The sequence below is a fragment of the Gekko japonicus genome, unplaced genomic scaffold (genome assembly GCF_001447785.1).
Source record: "Gekko japonicus isolate JY-2015 unplaced genomic scaffold, Gekko_japonicus_V1.1 scaffold298, whole genome shotgun sequence".
Lineage (NCBI taxonomy): Eukaryota > Metazoa > Chordata > Lepidosauria > Squamata > Gekkonidae > Gekko > Gekko japonicus.
In genome coordinates this window covers 105625-119709 of record NW_015163615.1, presented here as the reverse complement: position 1 = coordinate 119709, position 14085 = coordinate 105625, and the positions used below count along the sequence as shown (strand labels likewise).

The window sequence follows — 14085 nt, the reverse complement described above, 5'->3', positions numbered from 1 at the left end:
GTCATTACCTGAAGGGCTCAGACTCATGCACATCTAATGCTGCCCCTCTGATTCTCCCTTCCTTTAGCGCTTGAGCCAAGGCTTTCTCATCAACCAGTCCCCCACGAGCTGTATTCACCAGAAAACAGCCTTGGCGCATCTGTAGAAATAAATATAGAGGAAGCTGTTGAGCACTGCCAAAATGGCAATAACAAGAGCTGCAAAAATTAAAATACGAGCACAGGACAGTCATTGTGAACAAGGGGTAAAGTATTTCCCTCAAATACATCAAGAGTCTGGAAAACTCACGGCAACCTGAATCGTGGAAACAGTATACACTTTGCTTTATCTGAAAGCAATTCAAGTACTGAAATAATCAACAAAAGTTATAGCAATATGAAAACATTAGTGGGGGAGAGCAGGATAATCATCATCATCTTAAAGGAGGGGAAACAAAAAAGGCAGTGGGAGATGCAAATTGGAGGGGGGACTTCTAAAACCCCTTGAAGACCGTGGCTGAGAGGCTGGCCCCTCTCCCATCATCCCAGCGCTCCATCTCCATTCAGTGACATTGCTTTTAGCCTATATCCTGGGCTTCTCTTGAGGCTTTTTAAAAATGACAGAAAGAGAGGACCTGAACATGCAACGTGCATTTTGTTAGTTTAGTAACAATTCTGCCTGCCTGCAAACAAGTTCCTCCCAGGATGGGAGACCACCTCCCTTCCCCCAGCCTGGAGAGAGAACCAGAACAGTCCCACGTCAGTAAGAGCATGGTATCTTTGGTCTCAAGGATCAGAGATGTTCTGGCTCTGGAGAAAAGTGCTACAAGTGGAGATGATGGTTGAAGAGGAAAGGAAGGGCAGATGCTGAGGGGAAATGGCACCTTTACTCCAAGAACACCTAGAAAGTGTGGACTGAGCACAGAAATCAGGCATTCTTTTCCACTGACCAAGAAACAGAGGAAAATCAGGAGACACATCTACAGCAAAAGCTCAATAGCGAACTGCCTCAAGGTATGGTGGCCAGATTCCCAAACAGCAAGACACTGTCGGACCAGACAGCCATCAAGAAGACATGCTGCTTAGGGCATTAAAAACCATTAACAGAAGCTTAAGTTTAATCTCCATTCTGCAGGCAAGCAATGTAAAGAATGCAGGGCAGGCATCATAAACTGTTATTTATCTGCACCAGGAAGGCACTTCAGTGCACTGAACAAACCCACAGGTGACTGAGAATAGGCAGAAAATGCTTCTCTCTACCCATTTACTGTGGAACAGATGCTGAATGATCTCTTTACTCCTGACAGACTTGGCACCTCCCAATTTCCCTCATACAGCCCATTGCTATAGTAATCCTCTCCAGCCAAGAAACTAAAGCTGACTGGGAAACAGAAGACTCAAGCCAGAGCAAACCCAGCACACACAAACAAAACAGGAAAGGTGGGCCTTGGAACATGGTACTTTGGGCAAGGCACCAGAACCCCAGTAGAGCCTACCAGTGACCAGTGTTCCCTCTAACCTGAGTTAGTGTGAGCTAACTCAGTTTTTTAGCCACCGGCTCACACTTTTTTGCCTTAGCTCAGGAAGGATGGCTCCAGAGCAAACTAACTTATGCAGTAGCCAAATCGCTTGCTCACAACATTAATGCCAGTAGCTCACAAAGCAGAATCTTTGCTCACAGGGCTCCACAGCTTATAGGGAACATTGCCAGTGACCTGTCCTGTCCCATCAGACCACGGCAAAGATGGGGTTTCCTTGGAGGGCTGCGCCTCCTCACCAACATCATGCAGCTCCTCTTCTTCCCTACTTCAACCTTACACAGACAGCAGGAAGCGGCCAGCTGGCCACAAGCACCTCCCTATTAAGGGCAAGTGTCTGCTTCCAGCTGCCACCCACTCACCAGCTGTCTCTTCCTCCCCACCCAGAAGAAGCTGATGCCCTTGTTCCCTGCTACCCTCTTGCTTCTTCACTCACTCACCTGTGCAGGTAGTGTCCAGGAGCAAAAGTTGCTTTCTGATTCCCCCACCTTCTCCCCCTAGGTCTGGGCAGCAGCTCCCAGCCACCTCCACCATTAGAATAGGGAGTGGGGACAAGCTGGCCAGCCACCAGTGGCAACAATGGAAAACAACGGACAACTGCACCAATGCCTGCTCTAAATAGCACTTGGGAGCAGAGGAACCAAAGAGGGAGCAGTCTAGTAACTGATGGGGGCAGTAGATTTCTTGGGAGATTGGGGGGAAGGGATTGAGGAACGAGGCACTATTAATGGGAGAGAGCAAGACATACTGCTGAAGGCCCCACGATTACCTGGAAACAGGTCTGTCAGGATCACTATCTAGCAAACAGTAGACAGTGCCCTCCTCCTTAGCTGGTGGAGCTGTTGACTTCTCAGGGACTCCCTTCTTAGAGGAGATCCTCTCTATACCTGCTGGAGCCATAAGAGCTACTTCCAGCCATGTAGTGACATATCAAATAGATCAGTCAGTAAGAATCAATGCTATTAGCTTCAACAGTTGCTCCAATGCTGTTGCTCGACCTGGCTACAAAGAAGCTATGGACACCGGCAACAATGCTGAAGCTATCACAACAGCTATTACTTTAGATGTCATGAACCTATGTAGGACAAGGTCAGTCTTCCTGCCCTTGCTTCTAAAGGGGAAAGCAAGAGTCTCTAGACAAAACAGCAACCACTTCCTCAGTCATAGCCAATGTGAAGTTGTTCCTGCAGTCCACACCAAAGGGAGATAAGCTGGCTCTGCCATTTCCTGTTGCTCAAGAACCACATGTAGGAAACAGCACTCTTAATTACTTTTTGCTTTTTCTTCGTCTTGGCCTGTTAACAAAGACAAACTACAGCATACACCAGTCTAAACCAGGCAACCTAAGGCCGGACGTTGGAACCTGAGACAGCTCACAAAAGATGGAGAAAGTCTTTCGGCTCTAAGGAGGAAATAGGAGGTGCCTCCTAGTTCAGCCCACAGCCAACTCTTCCTTCTAGAGAACTTGCATCACATTGGAAAGATCAATCAACTTCTGCACCACTGAATGGAGACAAGTAGGAAGAAGCACAGTCGAAAGCCCACAAGGAGGAATTACAAACATCAAACTATCATTAAACAAGCAAAGACCTGTTACAATATAAAACTGTTCCCTTCAAAAATGTACAGCACATTAAATGAGCACTGAGAGGCCAGACAGATAAGAGCAATCCATAGCTGTTTGAAGTGTTTTTTAAAACTATTTTCAATATTCTTGGCTTACTTAACACTGCCAGTTACTTATATAGAGACTGAAACTAAACATTTAATTGTGAGAGGCACTTTATGATTACAGAATCAAATTAGTCACAGAGTCAGCAAAATACTACCCTCAGCAGAAATGCAAGCTCCAGATCTACACAGCCCAAGCTTGCACAGAAGCTGAAGCCACACAGCTGAGGCAACCCTTACAGCAGCAACTTGTATTCCCAGCACAATGCAAGGCTGCACCTGTTTAATGGTGAAGTCATTGATGAGGTGGTGATTATGCTCATTGAGGCTGCAGTGCAATGTGATGCAGTCACTGTGCATTAGCAGGTCCTGCAGGGTGGCCATGCGTTGCAATCCCAGGGAACGCTCCACTCCATCAGGTAGATATGGATCATAGAAAATCACGTTGAAGCCAAAGGGTTTTGCACGCAGAGCGACTGCTTGCCCAACTCGGCCTTAAAGAAAGAGAATGTGTTCATCTTAAGTAAAGCACAACATATTCCTAACTGGGAGCTAAGTACTGGGACGAGCATGAGGAATGACCCACATGAGCACACTTCATGGCCAACTCCGTTTATTTTACTATCCTCTCTATAATTAAAAGGAGTAGGAAGACAAATGTGGGTACTCTTGAGGTAGTCTACATATTTTTCTCCAAGGAAACCCACCCACACTACAACAGTGGTCTTAATTGGATAGCAAAGGTCCTTTGTATTCCAGTATCACATTCACATGATAATGTTCATAGATGGCTTAGGCTGAGCCGGCTGAAACTGATTTTGACAAAGACGGAGGTCCTGTGCCTGAGTCGGGGAGGTGCAAGGGTAGGGATTCTACTCCCAACCTTCAATGGGGCGCCATTGGTGCCAGCGCCGGAGGTGAGGAGTTTGTGAGTGCTCCTGGATGCCGAGGTAGCAGCCACTGCCAAGTCAGCTTTTTATCAACTTCGGCTGATTAGGCAGTTGGTTCCCTTCCTCAACCGCAATGACCTGGCAACAGTGATTCATGTGATGGTCACCTCGAGACGAGACTACTGTAATGCTCTCTACATGGGGCTGCCCTTGTCGCAGATTCGGAAGCTGCAACTAGTGCAGAATGCTGCAGCCAGGCTTCTGATGGGTCTCCCCGGGTGGGAGCACATTCAGCCTGCGCTAAAAGACACTGCACTGGCTGCCAATAGCATACCAAATTCGCTTCAAGGTGCTGGTTCTTACCTTTAAAGCCCTATATGGCCAGGGTGCGAAATACCTGAGGGATCACCTTTCCCCATATCTACCCAGAGAGCACTACAGTTGGGGTCACAAAACAGACTGACCCTCCCGGGACCCAAAGATGCCAGGCTTGCTATTACCAGGGCCAGGGCCTTCTCAGTGGTGGCTCCGTACTGGTGGAATGAGCTCCTGGAAGAGATCAGGGCCCTGCGGGATCTTCTACAGTTCCGCAGGGCCTGCAAGACGGAGCTCTTCCACCAGGCCTTTAATTAGGAGCCACCACCACGCTAACAGCTTAAATTATTGCCCTGGCCCTAGGTTCCCGACACCTAGCCTGTGCCGCCCATTTGTCAGGAAGATCTTGAGCAGAATGATGGTGAGATCTGTGTACACATATGCCATCTTATAACAACTATTTATTATGCAGCACTTCATAAATTATGACTGTTTATAGTTAAACTGTTTTAGATGATTTTATGTAATTTTAATTGTATCGTATGTATTAGTGTAAGCCGCCCTGAGCCTGCTGTAAAGCGGGGAGGCGGGGTATAAATCAGATAAATAATGAATTAATAAATAAATAAGACAACTTGCCAAAAGCTGGTACAGATAATAGTTGATCATACATGGGTCAAACATATGCCCAGTAACACAATCTCCTATTGGGCTGGATTTTTTATTCCACAAACACAATTGTACCTTGTAGAACCCTGACCAGAGGGGGCCTTGATTACTGCATGTTATTGGCAATTCGCAAGTTGTTTGGGCCCTGATTTAGAAAACAAAACCTATGAGTTATTGGAAAGTCAATACCAGCCATAATGGACAGTACAGGGCTAGACAGAATACAGGTCTGGTTCAGTATGAGACAGCATTTTATGTAATTCATAGTCTCTGCCAATTGGTACTTCCCATTGACAAAGATGGACCAGATAACTAGGAGGAAAGAGGGGAGAGGTACAAAGCCAGTATTTAGAAGAACCTATGATTCTATCTCTGAATTTTATCAATTCAAATATTAAACAATTTTTTTAAAAAAACCCGTAAAGTTAATTTTCTTTTCCTTGGTAATGGGATCCTTTTCAAAAGTCAGCAGGTACTTCTTGAGCTTCAGTTGTGAACAGATGGCACAAGGCAGCCGTTAGGGTTTTCTCCTGTTCATATCCAGGTGCATTTTTTCAGCATGAGCATACTGGGGGTGCAGGGGTGGGGGAAGCATCTTGGTTTGGAAACAATGATCGTGCAAGTGGGCTGAGTCAAGGGGTATCAAATGGGGGCTTACAAAAAGTACCTTCCAGTGCCTCCAGTCCAGTGCTCTATTCCTGGATTCCCAGGATGCCAATACTAGGACTATGTTTCAGCTGCTAGATGTACTCTGTTGATCACTATCACTATTGAGATGTTCAAAGTGCTCGGGTAATCCCAAAAGGGCTCTTTCAGAATATGCAAAAGCATCAGCTTCTTACCAAGACCAATGATGCCCAACGTCTCACCACGGATACGCACAGCACCTCCAGCCACCTCTCTAATCTGTTCCATACTTGAGGCTCTGTTTCCTTCTCGCATGGCCTGGTGGAGCCACGTAACCCGCCGATACAAATTCAGGATGTGGCAAAGCGTGGAATCAGCTGTTTCTTCCACAGAAGAGGAAGGGATGTTGCACACAGCAATGCCTAAGAGAAAAGAGAGAAGAGACTAAGAATTCCCAAAGCAATCCCAAACACAAACCAAGATGTGGAAGCACATCTCAATGTACCAGTGCGACAGGCAAGACAGTATATTGTTATCACCTATAGTGTATTATTCAGCAATATTACACCAGTCACTGTTGCCACTATTAGTTTTATTCTTAGTCCACAGAATGTTGTGAACAAAAAGATTCTCTGACCTAAGAAGTCTGTAGGAAGAAAACAGAAAATGCAGCATTGCATGGAGTCTGACACTGGTCTATCTAGTCTACAAGAGTTTTTTTTTGCCCTAAGCCAGCAGCAGCTCTCCTATTTGTCAGGCAAAGATATTCCAAAGTTCTATTACCCAAGGTTATTTTATCATGTATACCACACTGAAGTCCTTGAAGGAAGGGCAGGATAAAAATGCACTAAGACACAGATGCCAAAGACCTACCCTGGGATCTTCAAAAGGAAAGACATATGGCCTACTACTGTGCTATGGGCACCATTAAACAATTTATTGACAAGTGCTCAACTCTCCATAAGGGTATCATAGTTTAGGAGCAACTACAGTGAAGCAAAGCAAAAATTTCATTTTGGTATATAATTGCTATAATTTCAACACTGTGAAAGGATAAAGACAAAGTTAAAGCATAGCAAAAATTCAAGCACTTAGGTACACTGGCTGAAACAGGAAATTCCTTCAGAACAATCGCTCAGAAGTGCTTGAAGCAGACGAGTTACACGATTAATTGGACCTATGTATTTGAACAATGTGCATTTTAGTCTGTGGCACAGTTGTGCAAAAGTTATATCGAATCAATACGTTCTGGTCTGGACACTGCAGAAAATCTTCACTGGTGGAAGGGATTTCCTTCAGTGAAGAAGGACTTTCTCACCTCCCCACTCCAGCTGCAGTCCAATATGCTTCTTAAAACATTCCTCTTGGGAGACAAGCGACCCCCAAGAGCAAAATGTGTTGTCTGCAGAGGGAGGAGGGAAAAATCACTTCCCTCCTTAGCAACTTCTGCAAAAAAGAATCTCTATGCATCAATCACTCTAAGGCTAAGGTGATGGTTTTTGGAAAGAAGCCCCATAAGTTCTGGTGGCACATAGACAACATCCCAATAGATCAGTGCTGCAGTTTTAAATACCTTGGGTTAACCTTTTCTGAAAATCTCCCATGGAAGGCTCATATGGCGATAATGAAGTCCTCAGTCACAAGATCGACTGGGGCTATCCTTAAGTTCTATCACTCAAAAGGTGGCTTTTTGATAAATCCCACCTTGAAATTGTTCCAGAGTAAACTCATTACCAAACTCCTGTATGGGGCTGAGATCTGGGGTTGGAATGACAACAAGATATCTAGCTTGGAGACAACTCCTTTCTAGAGAATTTTGGTCCTGCCTCAGGGCACTCCAGCTGCCCTACTGCAGCTGAATCTGGCTTGCCTTCTGTTGGGGCCCAAACCCACACTGCCTTAATTAATTACTGGAGAAAAATGAAGAATTCTCCTTCTAGTCATCTTTCTAAGCAGTGCTTTATCCAGCTCCAGAAAGACACCTCTTGGGTTGCAAGCTATCACAGGCCCTGCTGTTAACCAATATCTGTTGACCCCCTAGGGCTTTCCTCTGGATGGGTTAAAAACTCGGGATCTGATATTCAATATAGATGCCGCCTTAGATAGGGGAGCTATTATCAGTTCTAGATTTTCCCTATGATTCAAACGGCTCAAATGAGATCACACCAGAGCTTCCTATATGTCCAGCATCACCTTCCACAAACTTAGAGAAGCCTTTGCAGCTCTCAGATATCAATGACAACTGCCGTGTTAGTTGACCGTTATCAGCATATACCAGTTGCTCAGCGAGTATGTATCTGTGGAGCCCTGGAACTGGAGGATCTCCCTCATTATGTTCTGTTTTGTCACCTTTCCTCAGTCCCCAAGGCCAAGTTCCTTGCAGCCATTTTAGCCAGGCTAGCTTCGTATTCAATGGCAGACAAAATCATTTACCTCTTATTGGATGATGATCATTATGTCACCTATATGATGTCACTGTATGCACTGGCTGCCAAGAAGATTCACGCAAAACTTCCGCCCTGATGTTCAACATGCTGTATTCTCCGCTATGTCCTGGTCCTGACAATTTCAACATTGTTTTTAACTCTGCTGTGTTTTTACTGTAGTATTTATTACTGCTTGGGCAGCTATCATTATATTGTTACGGCCTTTGACCTTGTGCAATAAAATTCTATCTACCCACCAATATGCTTCTTAAAATGTTCCTCTTGGGAGACAAGGGACCCTCAAATGCAAAATGAGGCGTCTGCAAAGGGAGGAGGCAAAAATCACTTCCCTCCTTTCCTTAGACTCTCCTGTCTATTCTATACACAATGCCATATGATCAATGCTCCCCCTAAGCTGTGGAGTCTTGTGAGCAAAAATTCTACTTTGTGAGCTACTGGCATTAAAGTTGTCAGTGAGCAATTTGGCTACTGCATAAATTAGTTTGCTCTAGAGCCATCCTCCCTGAGCTAAGATAAAAATGTGTGAGCCGGAGGCTAAAAAACTGTGAGCTAGCTCACACTAACTCAGCTTAGAGGAAACACTGCATATGATAATCATTAATTATTATTATTAGCAAAAAGGTTTATCAGGCACCATGTTTGTTGTTCCATAGACCATGCTACAAGTCCAGCTGTGCTACAGCCTTGGGCAAGTTGCTACTTCTCAGCCCAAGTTGCCCATTTCTGAAATTTTAATAGTACACACCAAGCTTCCTTATAGAGAGCCAGCTCACTGGCCCATCTATCCAGTATGGTCTACCCTGATTGGCAGCAACCCTCCAGGGTCTCGGGTGCAGGTCTTTCACATCGCTTGCTACTTGATCCATTAACTGAAGGGCCCCAAAGATTGAACCAGCACCTTCTGCATGCAAAACACATGCTGTACCACTGAACCACAGCCCCCCCCCCCCCTATCACCTGAGAGCAACCATCACTCAAGGAATTCTAATTTTCTGACTGACTTTCAGAAGTTTATTTTTTGCCCTACATATTTACTCTTTAAAAAAATATTGCCAAAATATTACCTAATTCTGCAGCTGACTTGATATCCACATTGTCATAGCCACTGCCAATTCGCACAATGACCCGAAGAGCTTTGAATTTCTCCAGGTCCTGGCGCGACAAGGTAATGGTGTGGTACATCAGAGCCCCAACAGCTTCATTTAGCACCTATGGGAAGGCAGAACAACAAAATGATGCTTGCTAGAAAAAATCAGATCAGTATACTAAAATCCACTTTCGAGATTTGCCAGCAATTAAGTTCACACCCAATTTTGGTAAGCACTCATTTCCCACACTCCCAGCACAAAGGCTCCCTACCCCAGGTCCTCCATGAGTTATGGGGAACTTGGGAGAGAGACAAGATAGCTGTCACCACCACCACCACCACCACCACACACACACACTTGGATTTTGAAGGCAGAACCTATAAAGCACAGTTTATTCCTGAGGCAAAAGCAGAATGTAAAAGCAAACAAACACCCCTTCCCTAAATTCTCTGCCCTTCATACTGGGCTTTTCCAAAATTTGAGGGGAAGATGAGTCAGCTACAAAGAACACCTAGCTATTGAACCATGCCAAAATTTATGAACCCCTGAACCCCAGCCTCCATTCTTCATTGGAAAGGAAGATCCCAGCCTGGTCATATTGCATGCTTACCTTTTCATGGATTTCCTGAGTAGACTGGGCATCACAGAAAGCCACTGTGGCAACATCCTTCAAAATAGGCATCTCTACAGTGCAATCCCTGCCATCCAGGAGGGCAACCAAGGGACGCGCTGGCATTGGGCCATTACCAATAGGAGGCCTTATACCTACAGAAGAACAGAAATCTTAATTAATTGTAATAATGAACAAAAGGCACATATTATTTATTATACTTATGTCCTGCCTTTCTTTTTGCACACAGCTTACATAGGAGGCCTCCCGTCCAGTCACTGAACACACCAAGATCATCTTAGCTTCTGGAAGGCCACAGTATCATATGCCCTCTAACCTTATCTTGGGAGTCACTATATCATCAGTCTTAATCCAGCAGCACCAAAAATGGATGATACCTTAATTGGAAGAGCTGCTTTTAAGATATGTATAGAAGCTCCCAAGACTCACTCATGTTAATAGATGCACACCAACATTGCTTGAACAAGTGATGCATGCAGCTGGGCTCAGGCAGACTTGTGAACTATATAACTGGGTATTAAAAAAAAACACCCAAAAACTTGTGCACACTATATCAACCCCATGCAATCTCATGGAAGGCAAACACAATGGTGACTCATGCTAATATATCCTTTCTCTGTCTCCTATGGTGACCACAAATAAAGGGAAACCAGGATACATTTCCAGAGAGAGAAAATGCTTAGTACATCCAGCATGTGCACAAATTACCCATTTCAGATTCAAACAGGTAATGATGAAATACAAAACAAGGGTTCATAAAGAGAAGTCTCTGATTTTTTTCTCTTTTTTAGCACAGGAAAGGGGAAAGCACAGACACAAGTCCAGAGCAGGCATCAGAGTAGTGTCACACAGTACCATACAGCAGTAATTCCTAAACCTTACTGTGATGAACCTTTCTACATCAAAAACACAAAACTGCTCAAATGAAACTAATGCTGCAGGTCTAAGCATACATGTGGAAGTAAGTCCCATTGAATTCAACTGGACTCATTTCCAAAACAACAAGTGCAGGATCAGATTACAAAATATCATGAGGATCACTTGTATGATAGTTATCAATCTGCTCATATTCATGGAACAAGTAGATGAAAGACATCATGCTTCTGGTGTGTTTTAAACTAGGATTCCAGCAAAAAGCCTCTGAAAAATTGTGCCCCCTCCAGTTAATGCAGTTTGTGTCTCCAGACAATATTGTTCATGCTGCAACCATCTCAGAGTCCTGCTGACTAGAAAAGAACACGTAGATAAGCAGTCTGTCTCTTTCATCAACTGCAACACGGGAGGGGGAATAAGATATTAGCAACTATATCAGCAACTTCCTGTATCTCTTTAGGATGATAAGTAGTTCTGGAGTTATTGGCACAGTGGCATCTTGGGCCACAGGCTGGGCACCATACCCTTGGCTCTTTCTGAGAAAGATCCACTGTACACATTTGAGCATCTTAATGAAGAAACTGTTGTCAGGCAGTTAAAGGAGATTAATCACATGAGAAGACAATAACTGTGCAAGAGTAAAGAAAATACTGTGCAGAATGGCAGCTGTGTTACCAATACACACTTCTCACAATCTCCTGCACCTTCACGTACCCGCATTTCCTCTTGTACATTTAAAAACTCCTTATTTCCATCACAGCATTAATGCATGTAGAACAGCTTTGTAGATAGCCACTTGGCACAAATACGTAGCAGTGCCAGATAAGTAAGTTACCAGACCCAGCCAAGCCCTAGTACTATATATTTCAGGATATAGAGCCAGTTTGGTGTAGTGGTTAAGTGTGTGGACTCTAATCTGGGAGAACCGAGTTTGATTCCCCACTCCTCCACTTGCACCTGCTGATGGGACCTTGGGTCAGTCACAAGCTTTGGCACAGCTGTTCCTGAAAGAACAGTTTGTGTCAGAGTTCTCTCAGCCCCACCCACCTCACAGGGTGTCTGTTGTGGGGAGGGGAAGGGAAAGGAGTTTGTAAACCGCTCTGAGACTCCAAGTGAAGGGCAGGGTATAAATCCAATCTCTTCTTCTTCTAAACACAAGCTCTGTGTGCGAGCTACTTTTTCAAGAAGCCCAACTTACAATTTCATACACAATACTAGAAGACTCAAGCAGCACCTGCCTAAAGTATCAGTAAACTGTTTCTGAATGATTCCAAGACCATGAGTCTGAACTTCTGCCACCTGCTAAGGCTCTACCCCCTCCCAGAAAAATAATTTCGTACACATCCTGACTATGCCAAAATACAAATTCCTGCCCCCTCCCAGACTGTGAAATACAGACAGATGCCCCTCTCTTTCCCATACAGTAGAAGATGGATACTACCAGGACAGGCTCTTTCTCAGAGTTCATCATGAGTAACAGACTCTGGCAGACCCATTTTCTCTGAAATCTTTGAATCAACTTTGTTCCTAAACCCAGGTTAAAGTGGCTGACTTTGCTCTTGGAGAAAACTTGGGCACCTCTTTCTCCAGGATGCTAGTAATGGCAACATCTGAGACTCCCTGAAGTAAAATAACGACACAACGTGGTACTCAACTATTGGGGCTGGTAATGGGTGCCACAACTAAGAACAGGAGGTACAAAGCCACCAGATCAAATCGGATCTGTGATCGCACTGTGGACCTAATCCTGTCCCCCGACTTGTATTGGGGGGGGGGCTATTGGTCCACTTTGCAGCAGTACTGGTAAAGCTTATCAAGATGATGTAGCAATCCAGATAGTGCACAATTTTTAAGCGCTACTGAGCACAAGAAGCAGCTTAGAACTTTTACTAGTCAGGGTGAGAATAGGGCAACTCTAGCTGGCCCCCCATTAATTCTCCTGAGCCTCCAGTATTTGAACTAATTGGGCAATAGCTCCAGCGTCCAAGTTTACAACGGGAGAAATAACACCGATATCTCGCAACCGGTTTCCTGCCTTTAAAATAACAGTAATAATAATACAGGTTTCAGTCACCGCAGCGCATGGAGAACAACGCGGGAGCGGAGGGTCCGGATGCGAGCCTGAGACAGCTTGCGATGAGACACACAAGCAGCCAGCTGCTTGGAGCAGCACTCGGCTTCGCCGCTCCCTCAGCCCAGCCCAGCCCTCCCTCGCCTTCAGGGCGTTACCTTCGCAGATGCGGTCCAGCCTCTGGCGCTTCACTTTGTGTCTGTCCATAGGACACGCCGAGACGGGCCCACGCGACTCTGACGGGAGAGAGGAGGGGAGGGCGCAACAAAAAGGCACAGCCCCGGCTCAGCTAGCGGGACCGAGGGCAGAGGAGAGCGGCGGGTCCCTGCCCAAGGCACAGCAGCAGCCGGCGGGATCCCCAGCGGCTCGTCGTCCGCCTCTGCCCTCGCGGGAGGCGGCTGCAACCAGACCACTTCAGGCAGTGCAGCACAGAACCCGCCCGCCTCGTCTCCTCTCTTCCCCAGCACAGCGCCCCCCGCCACTGCCTCGCCACCGGCCTCCAAAAGGAAGCGGAAGGGCCGGGCTGCGTTCGCGGAGGGCCGGATCTCCGTCAATGCCCGGGCCAGGTGGGCCGCGTCAGCCATAGAGGAATGCCTAGAAAGTCCCGGGATCCAGGCAATCACTTCCGGTGTAGCGCCTTAACCTCTATGTGGTGGCGCTTGAGGATTCCCGAAGCAGTGGGGTGGAGTCTTGCGTGCAGGGCACGAACAGGGGGAAAGGGGAAAGGGGAAAGGGGGCACTATGTTAAAAAAAAAAAGCAGCAGCAGTCGGGGGTACGGTGCTCTGAAGTAGTCAATCGACAAGCCACAAAAGAAGTTAGACAAAGACGACTTGTTTTCTGGTAAGGTGCTCTTATATGCCTCATGAGAAGCAAAATTCAAGAAATGAAAGGCTTTGTCTGATGAACATCTACCCATTAATATTATAAGGGCACACAAGTCTTATTTTTTTGCTGCAATACCTTGACAGCACCATGACCTCTATTCAAAATGTAAAGGCACTATACAACTCAGTTACGAGGCGATGTTACTATCAAATACGCACCTACTTGTTTTAAGAACATGTAATCTTTCCTTTTCTGGCTGCTCTTAACTTGCTGCTGTTTATTCTAACTACTTCACTATACCCCTCTTATTCATATCTCTGGCAAAGCATGATATTGAAAATATTTCTTTAAATATTCGCATTGAGAAGTAGCAAGCAAACTGCTTATTCTTTGCAACCCTTAAAGAACAAAACTTGCCCTAAAATCTCTCTTTTTCTTTTCCCCTGCACTCATGAACAGCC

General features: G+C 45.5%; 1 protein-coding gene across 1 annotated transcript in view; it reads right to left on the bottom strand.

The window, feature by feature from the left end:
- Positions 1–13272, bottom strand: part of LOC107107151 (C-terminal-binding protein 2) — a 16184-nt gene extending 2912 nt beyond the window's left edge. Inside the window, exons 1-6 of the mRNA XM_015407405.1 lie at positions 12957–13272; positions 9834–9988; positions 9200–9344; positions 5904–6110; positions 3467–3681; positions 9–139 (exon numbers count right to left, since the gene is read on the bottom strand). Coding sequence (XP_015262891.1) covers positions 9–139; positions 3467–3681; positions 5904–6110; positions 9200–9344; positions 9834–9988; positions 12957–13005 — 902 coding nt within the window. The 5' untranslated portion in view covers positions 13006–13272. The remainder of the gene's footprint in view (positions 1–8; positions 140–3466; positions 3682–5903; positions 6111–9199; positions 9345–9833; positions 9989–12956) is intronic.
- Between the last annotated feature and the right edge of the window lie 813 nt (positions 13273–14085).